This window comes from Gasterosteus aculeatus, chromosome X (genome assembly GCF_964276395.1).
Source record: "Gasterosteus aculeatus chromosome X, fGasAcu3.hap1.1, whole genome shotgun sequence".
Classification (NCBI taxonomy): Eukaryota; Metazoa; Chordata; class Actinopteri; order Perciformes; family Gasterosteidae; genus Gasterosteus; species Gasterosteus aculeatus.
Window position 1 is genome coordinate 2,620,599 of NC_135698.1, and position 9,393 is coordinate 2,629,991.

Below are 9,393 nucleotides of genomic sequence, written 5' to 3' on the forward strand. Positions count from 1 at the left end.
GTCGTAGTACTGAGTGTCTCTTCTTTGTCTGTTGCTCTTTCTGCTGTCTCCCTGCTGCAGAAAAGGCCGGTGGGAGGAGTCAATCCCTGCCCGAGCCACTCCCTCAGAATCAACCCCCTCTTGCTCCTCGTCTGACAATATCACCCCCACCACCCCCACCACCTCCACCTCCACCACCACCACCACCACCACCGTCCCCTCTCCCTCCTCTCCGCGTATTGACACATCCCTCCCATCCGCTGACGTTGCACCCCTCTCTGCACCCTCCACTTGCCCCACCCCCTCTTCTGTCACCAACACCACTCTCCCCAACAAAAACGTCAAGAAAAAGTTTGGCGACTTCTTTGCCTTCAAGAGGTCTCGGGCCGGCCGAGCCACCAAGGCAGGAGGGGGCGAGGGAGGAGGAGGAGGAGGAGGAGGAGAGGGGGTGAAGGTCAAAAGGACCTCCATTGCAGACCTCATTCGACCCCTCCGCGAGGCCAAAGACAGGGAGAGGGAGAAGGGGAGAGGGGCAAGGTCAGTGGAGGATGCTAACGTTTCTGATGATGCCGCCGTCACAGAAGGGACCGTCGCCACCGGCCAACGTCTTGCCGGCGATGCCAGGGGAACGACGCCGCCGCCGGCCACGGCGTTAACCACGCCGCCGGCCCCCAGTGAGATCCCTCCCTCTCGCGCCGCCGCCGCGACGCTTTCCGACCCGCGAGAAGAGCCGCCTCCCGTCTCACCGGGCCGCGGCCCCGCGGTCACCTCCCCTCCACCGGGGCAGGAGCGGAGCGGCGGCGGCGGCGGGCAGGCGAAGGAGATGAGGTTAGCGGGGACTCCGCACGGTGAGAGGCGAGCGAAGGTGACCAAGAGGTCACTGAGGGAGGGCAAGAGCCAGAGCCTCATACTGCTGACGGGATTAGAGCCCGAGGACAAGGACGGCAGACACAAGGTCAGTTTGATGACGCGCTCAAACGGGGAGGGCGGGGCAACGCTTGCATTTCGCTGGGAATCACGAATTAGAGACATTGTGATACAGGCGCTTGATCTGCACGCCTGCACCAAAGATGAGAGAGCACTGGTTTAATTAAAGGCTGAAGCAAACAGAAAAAAAGTCTTCAGTCTTAATTTGAAGCCGCTGAGGGTCTCAGCAGACCTGCAGCCTCCTGGGAGTTTGTTCCGGATATTCGGAGCAGAATAACTGAAGCTGCTTCTGCGTGTTTGGTTCCGTTACAACCAGTAAAATCCCGAGTACTGTCCTGCGTGTCTGGACTAGAAATGATAAGTGTTTTTTTTCTCCACATTTTCCATCTCCATGTACCGTCCTCCAGAAGTATGCGTCTGAGAGCACATCTAGTTTTGAGCAGAGACTTCAGGTGATGCTGCACAGAATGGGCGTGGCCAAAACCCCACCAGCCCAAACCAAGGCGAGCCAGGTAGGAAGTGGTGAAAAGTAACCCGTTAGTTTGTCCCGTTCTCAATCAGTTCTATTTTTCTTTCGTTTAAAAAAAATAGTTGCATTTCACCTCAAAAGAAAAAACAGGCGGCTAAACGGCCAAAATGCCGACCTTGTGGCTTTCAACTCACAGTCCACGAACCGATTGGTGACTTGGCCGACCTTTGCTTGTCGACTGATTATTAGCTAATTATAACTGTATGCCCCCGATGAACCTTTTAAAGTAAAAAAAAAAGAAGAAAAGACCACCAGCGAGAAAATTCATACTGTGCCGTCGGGTCAAACTTTATTATATCGGGTGGCACAATTGACCCGTTTAGCAGAAACTCAGACCACAGCAGGGCCTCCAGCAGGACACGTTACATCCTCTCCCTGGATTGCATATATTTAAGATTTAAGAATTACAAGTTCCAGAAGACTATTGATCAAACTTTCCATCATCTCTTTGTTTTGCTGCAGAACACAGAGGAGGACCTGAGAAAGGCCAACTCCGAAGGTGAGCTTACGTTTCAGTCATTATTGAGAACACAAATCTTAGAATCTTCAGTGTAATTCAGTTAAAGCGTACAAGAAATGCATTTCAAGTTTAACTTGTGCCAGCTGCTGTGGTAGTTCTAAAGATAATATTGTAAATGAAGCACAAACGTAACATTCTACATTTTATGAAATATTTCGTTTACATTAACGCTGTCGCTTCGACGCCTTCAGTTAATCCGACTCCCAGACTTTATTACATGTGCAGCTTGGATTCAACTGTACGCCACGTCTGTCCTCAGGCGCTATCCTGGACAAACCTGCCCCCCCTGCCACGCACAGCAAGCCACGAACCATGTCCACTTCATCAGGTACATATCTACTCTGTCTGGATAGACAAAAACGTTCCTTCGTTAACGTGAATCCGTGAAGATGAATCCGTTTTAAGGTGAGACACAAGGAGAGAATATTGTCATTGGGCAGACGACGTTATGTTATATTATGTCTGCTTTCGGACTGGAAGAAGAAGAAAAATACAAACTAAAAATATATTGTGGGAGTTTATTTGACCTCTTTGCGTATTTTCTCCTTTTACATATTAAAGAAAACGTTAATGTTCTAATATCAATAACTTATTTCTTTAAAGCTCTTTTTCAATTCATAAATTAATAAGTTATGAAATTTCCTGACCCCCCCCACGCTTTTAAAAAAAATTTTTTGAACCTTGTTTCCAGCAGACCCCAGGCATCCCGTGAGAGCGCTGGACACCACCCGCCCCGACTCCCCCCCTCCCCTGAAGCCCGTTCCCTCCGAGCGCCCCGCCGGGCCTCTGCCGCCCAAACCTGCCGTGAAGGCCAAGCCCCCGCTGCCCCCCCCGGCTTCTCCTGCCGGCCTCGCCTCTCGCGCCGGGAGCTCGGCGGGGAGGGTCCAGCTCAGAGCGCACCTTCACGACGGCGGGCCGACGGAGACGGCAGCAGAGGTAAGACGCGGCGCTCTGTCACCTGATCACCTGTCACTCTTTGTTTAAAAAAACGTCCGAAAACTGCAGAAACATAAAGTCAATAACAAGGGAGCGATGTTCTTGAGGCCTTTACTTTGTTGGTGCTATGATGACTGGTTCAAACGTACAACTGACGGGGTCAAATACTCTGAACATCATTCATACATTTGTAATGTGACGACATAATGGCTACAGTGACTAACGCAGACCACAAGAGGGCAGAATTCAGTCTTTTACTGAGGCAATAACAAGTTCCCGATGGTCACCGACGGAACATCGCTGCTCTCAGCACTTTGTCTTCTTCACATTAATCAAACTAAAAAACAGCGAACGCTGCTTGCGGAACTCGCACATTGAATGTGATGAAGGGAAGCCATGTTTTTCTTCTTCGTCATAATGCGGTTTTGAGCTGGAACACAAATCAGAAACACTTCAATGGTAAAAAAAAAAGAAAGTTGGCTTGATGATTTTGTGCGGGACAGTAAAAGTGTAGTGACATAAGACATGATATAAAATGAGAACGTGGAAACAGAATATGATTGACAAACATATTTCGTGCACCCACAATGCACCTGTAAACCTGGTGATGTCATTGGTTAATAAGAGCATTCAGAATCAACAACGTATTAGGTTTACACAACAATACGGTATCTGTGATCATTTCCCCTTTAATTAAAGTTGTTGTATGTCAAACTAAAGTGTAAATTAAACACACAGCTTTAGTATTCATGTCCTGTCGGCCCCTGTGATTGTCTGATCGTTTCCACCTGTGTCCAATCACCTGCACCTCACTAGTGTATTTAAGCCGTGTGTCTCTTGTGGCGTCATTGTCTATTGTCCCGGATGTTCCTTGTCTTCAGGCCCCTGGATGTGTCTCGTTCCTGCCTGCCTTTCCTCCCCCCCCCCCCCCCCCCCCCCCCCCCGGGACCTGTATGCGTTTTTGCCCCTCGGCCATTTTTATGTTGGAGTCTTTTTGTTTTCGAGAAGCGTCTGGGCTGTAAATACAAACATTCCCCAAACATCCGGGACCAAAGACAATGACGCCACAAGAGACACACGGCTGGTGATTGGACACAGGTGGAAACGATCAGACAATCACAGGGGACGACAGGACAAGGCAGGACGTGAAGTTACCCGGGGACACGAGTGGCAGAAAACTACAAAATAAGACAGGACGTGAACTGAACTGAATTTTGTTTCCAGTCAATCAGCTGGTGCAGGTTACAGGTATTAGCCGATAACATCCTTATTACCTCATTGAATTAACTTTGATAAAAATACATGCGATGATATTCTCTTAAAGCAAATATGGGAAACTGAAAGTAGGGCAGAAATGTCAGATCCATAGACGGCATGAACATAAACCTCACCGCAGGTACGATTACAAAAAAGCCCCGGTGAAGAAAGAGTTCAGATGGCCCCGTGGTGGAATATAGAACACTCTCAAGCAGAATGTTCAAAACAGAAGACGTCGGTACACAAGTCAAAGGTACATCTCCATATGTCCTGTGTCACATGAACATTGTGGATTCACAAACGGAGCCAGCGATGTGATATTCCGCTTCCATCCATGACAACATTGGGAACTATCCAGTAGGTTTCAGGCACGACTTTCATCGTCACATGTGTGTTTGGGTCATGAAGCACATGGAGTCGATCTGCTCATGCACTGCTTGCAGGATTGTTGGCTTAAGACGCCTCATGGGTCCTCCACATGTCCACGTTCCCTCTGGTCTCCCTCCGCAGAATGGGAGCCAGGGGCGTCTCCAGGGTGCCGACTTGGCCGAGCTGCTTCATCAAGCCCCGTCTCCATGGAGGTGTCCCGGCGCACAGGATCGTTCCGAGAAAGCACAATCGGCGACCGATGGTACGTCTCAATCCGAGTGTTACGGTTTGGGCGGATATGTTTAAATGAAACATAAAACTTGAACATTGAAACTTTTCAATTTGACACGTTGAATGTGTGTGTGTACCTCCAGAGAGTCTTCCTAGGACACGGCAACACGCGAAGGCCCTCCCACAGCGCAGAGCCGTGTCCGTCCATGAGGACGCTCTGGCCATGACTCAAGGTGAGGCTTTGCCTTTAGTAAAGATGGAAACGTTGAATTATAAGTATAACCGTAAGGTCAGGAATATGAAACAAGTTAAGACCAAACTACACGTTTATAAAAGGTTAATAGATATTTTTACACATCAGTTTTCGCTACTACGACAAAAGTTTAGAAGATTTGAGAATTTATTGGGGTTTTTTTACATTTGTTTGCCTATGTGAGCTTTACAATATGAGAAACATTACAAACAAAAACACAACAAAAAACATCAATATCGTAGTCATTATTTAGATCATTTTGATAATGATTGGATTTTTAAAGAAAGCCCATAGAGCCCGTCTTTACTGTAAGACCAGGCGTGATGGTAAACACATGGTGACTCGTTCAAACTTAACTTTATTTAACTGAACCTCAATATCGCTGCTGCAGGTCTTCTTCTTCTAGCATTATTATGGTGGCATCTATCCAATTCTTGCATATTTGCCAGAGTATTGGCCTTGGTTTAAAAACCCGAGTGTCACCCTAGTAGCCCCACTGGGAAACGTGCCACAGCGCCCGCACAGACTTGAACGGGTCGGCACTTAAACCAAACAGCGTGTACCAGGAGCATCATAAGCAATGGGCACTAAAACGAAAGGTTCATAATCTCTCTGTGTTTTCACGAATCAAAGAGGAACTTGGTCTTGAGGAACTTAATTCTTGGTTGTCTCCCTTTTAAAGAGCTGAAGGCAGTGTTACAAAGATCCCCCATCCGTTTCCGTGGAAACAGAGGAGACCTGCCCACCTGCACCGAAGATTCATCTGGAAGGGAGGAAGCAAAAATAGCTCCGGAGGGTGAGAGAGGTGTTCACACTTCAAAACAACTGAAGAGCATTTATTCTTTGATAGATTCGTTTCCTTTCGCTCTCCGTCCGTCCAGCCGGTGACGGGGGGAAACGGGAGCCCGAGGCGGAGCCGGGGAGGACGGGTTGCGAAGAGGAGACCCGGGGCCCGGGGCGTCCGTCCTCTGCAGCTCGGGGTCCGCAAGAAACGTTCGCAGCTCGGCCCGTCCTCGAGAGGCCTCCTGCCGCAACCGAGAGCCCGGAGAGGAAGCCCGCTTTTCCCGCCACGTGGGAGAAGAGGAGCCCGGTCGCTCCGCCGTCGCCGCAAACTTTCGAAAAGCCGACGCCGGGCGAAAAGAGCCCGAGCGCAACGCAAACCCGATCGCCGGAACGCCCCAGGGTGAGCCCCCTGTCCCACAAGAGGCAGAGCCCCGGCACGTCACCGGCCACGGCTGACGCGGGGGGAGGACGCGCAGTCTCTAAACCGCACACGATGAAGGCCGAGCCGGCAGACCAAAGAACTGAGCCGCCTCCGTCTGAATAGCGAGCGCTCAGGAGGAGCCACAGGTCTGTGAACGCGGGCGGGATTGCGACGTTGGGCGGGTGCACTTGATCCCAGGACGGCACGGGTGCCGCATCAGCCGGCGGAGAACCGCTGCTGTGTCCCACGACCGGGGGGGGGGGGGGGGGGGAGTGTTGTTGCACGTTTAAGGCGCCGAGCCAGCTTCAGCCGAACAAGCATCGGCAAAACGCTTGCAGTGGAAGTTCATCATTGTGTCAAACGACAGAGTGACGTCATTATGAGTTGATTCTTTCACTTTTCCTTCCTTGAATTCTTTTTGAATTTTTTTTTTTTCCCCCAAGGTGAGCAAGTTCCAGGAAAACGGCGTAGACATGTTTCGTTGTGACTTTGATTTTGGAAGTTGGTCTACATTTGCTCCCAGTCTTCCACTGTGTTGGTCATCTGTTTTTTTTTTTGGGGAACTTAAAGCCGGGTCATTGAACCGCTCACTAACACCACCGACTGCCGAGGACGCTGGCATGCAGGACCACAAGGCGGCTTGGAAGTTGTGCGCACAAACGGGCTTTGTCGTGATACTTTCGTCCGTTGGCTGTGGATTACTGCGCTCACGCTGGTCCCGATCCATGTACTGTAACAGCGTTTGTGCTACGAGCCATGCCATCTCTGGTAGGACAGACCATGTGACAGGAAGTAGTCTTTGCCACGTTCACGTCAGCCCACTGAGTAACACGTGTGATGAAGGGAAGCCATGTTTTTCTTCTTCATCCTGACGTGGTTTTGAGCTGGAACACAAATCAGAACCACTTCAATGATAAAAAGGCATGATATAAAATATCAGAATGTGATTGACAAACATATTACAGTGTTAGAAGGTGTTTAATATCCCTTCTCTTGCCACCCTATCCCCGTCCATCTTTAAACCACAGGTGAGACGGGTTGGCAGGGGGCAGAAAACCGATGAATTGGCCATTTCTGTTTATGGACCAGGTCCATTGGCTCCATCAAGCTCACGGGGAGAGATGTAACTGTACGTCAGGACCTCAGTAGTTCACCATGACAATTCCCTGTTATTGTTTAAGATCATTCTTTATATTCCGTTGAGAGAAAAAAAATAGACAAACGAAACAACGATACGTGTCTTATGCCACTTTCTTTATAGAAGGGCCAACAACTAAACGCAAGGTCCAGTTCAGTCAGTCGGTATATGATCGGTTCAAGAGCCTCGTCACCATATTTGGCTCAGTTGTTTTCTCCGGCAGGGGAATTATTCATTCAGCGGAACAGCACAAGACCTTCGACTTTATAAAGAAATCGTAAGGTGGTAACTGGGAGGTTTGAAACCAGGCAAATGTCCGGCTGTGTAAAGCTTAGTTTTTCATACAAATTATGCTCTTGCTATAAAAAATGGAAATGAACACAACATCTTTATAAAAAAATATAGTTTATCCAATGAAAGAAAATATGTCAAAACGTGTTTATTTTCTCACAATTTGTATACATTGAAGATGATGTCAAAACACAACCTTTGGTCCCGTTATGCCATCCATGCGATGAAAATATGTCCTGACTTGTTAAGATGTCTTTATATCCACCTTTTTACAATCTCACAGGGGTCACTAGAGTTCTGCATGCATCTGTTGACTCACATCAGCGTGTGACATTCAACTCGATTTAGGTTCCACCCTCCATCAAACAACCACACACGTAATCGTCCCATCGCGCGACGCCGTATGACCACACGACGATGTGCGACAGCGGCAGTGTGTTCGCTCCATCGAACTCTCAGGGCGGCTGTGATGAACCTGAGCCTCCGTCTCATCTCGGGGGAAGAGTTTACTTCCACCCCCCACGTTGCTCTCGGCCTTGCACGCACAGTATATGTACAAAGCTACATGAAGCAAATAGAAACAGAGCTATGAACAGAGTGTAAATCCATATCTATACATGTTAATGATTAAAACGATTACGTTGTGTCATGATCTCGTTGCCTCTTGTTTTGTTTAACGTGTTCCGTCGCTCCTGAAAGTTGAGACGATGATCCTCAACTGATCGGGGTTGCATTCGATGCAGACCTTTATGGATGTTCAGGATGTAGTTCCTGGTCCTACATTTTATTAGACCGCGGTGACATATTATGCAAAACCTACTCTTAGGTTAGGTCAATTATCTAATCAACCAATCACATGGCGGTTTCTTCAATGCATTCAGGGGTGTGGTCTGCTCAGTTACTGGGATTTTCACGCACAACCCTTTCTAGGGTTTACAAAGAATGGTGTGAAAGGGGAAAAACATCCAGTATGCGGCAGTCCTGCGGGCGGAAATGCCTTGTTGATGCTAGAGGTCAAAGGTCAGAGGAGAACGGCCCGACTGATTCAGGCTGATAGAAGAGCAACTTTGGCTGAAATCACCAGTCGTTACAACCGAGGTACGCAGCAAAGCGTTTGTGAAGCCACAACACGCACAAACTTGAGGCGGATGGGCTACGACAGCAGAAGACCCCCACCGGGTGCCGCTCATCTCCACTACAAATAGGAAAAAGAGGCTACAATTTGCAAGAGCTCACCAAAGTTGGACGGTTGAAGACTAGAAAAATGTGTCCTGGTCCATCAACTGCAAGATGCTTTCCTACCAATATGGGCCGACGTTTCTAAAGAACGCGTTCAGCACCTTGTTGAATCAATGCCACGAAGAATTAAGGCAGTTCTGAAGGCGAAAGGGGGTCAAACACAGCGATAGTGTTCCTAATAATCCTTTAGGTGAGTGTATATTTGAGTGTTGAACAGAATCAGATGACTTATTGTTTTTGCCAGAGAATTGTCTTCAGTTTTTTTTTCTTTTTTTATAATGCCAGACTGATATTATTTTAGTATCAGGAGATATATTCTTCAGCTCACTATTTAAATGTTTACTTTGCCAAGACCTCTGTATTTTTATTTCAGACTTTCACTTTGGATACTGTAAAGACAAACTTTGATTAGTCAGTTGTATTTTATTAAGACCCATTTTGAGTCCAGATTGGAGGATTTGGTTTCTGACTTTGCTATTTAATAAACCAAGCAGAGCTGGTTTGCACTTTAATAACTTCC

General features: G+C 48.2%; 1 protein-coding gene across 8 annotated transcripts in view; it reads left to right on the forward strand.

Moving 5' to 3' along the window:
• The window catches only part of LOC120809682 (uncharacterized), a 30,488-nt gene extending 22,202 nt beyond the window's left edge, over positions 1 to 8,286 (forward strand). For 6 of the 8 annotated variants that reach the window (XM_078082330.1, XM_040163676.2, XM_078082331.1 and 3 more), the window contains 9 exons: positions 61 to 934; positions 1,314 to 1,418; positions 1,898 to 1,934; positions 2,215 to 2,283; positions 2,647 to 2,891; positions 4,659 to 4,779; positions 4,892 to 4,981; positions 5,684 to 5,797; positions 5,883 to 8,286. In XM_078082330.1, coding sequence (XP_077938456.1) covers positions 61 to 934; positions 1,314 to 1,418; positions 1,898 to 1,934; positions 2,215 to 2,283; positions 2,647 to 2,891; positions 4,659 to 4,779; positions 4,892 to 4,981; positions 5,684 to 5,797; positions 5,883 to 6,328 — 2,101 coding nt within the window. In that variant the 3' untranslated portion in view covers positions 6,329 to 8,286. The remainder of the gene's footprint in view (positions 1 to 60; positions 935 to 1,313; positions 1,419 to 1,897; positions 1,935 to 2,214; positions 2,284 to 2,646; positions 2,892 to 4,658; positions 4,780 to 4,891; positions 4,982 to 5,683; positions 5,798 to 5,882) is intronic. The other 2 variants (XM_078082332.1, XM_078082334.1) reach the window with 1 other exon arrangement.
• Positions 8,287 to 9,393: the final 1,107 nt, after the last annotated feature.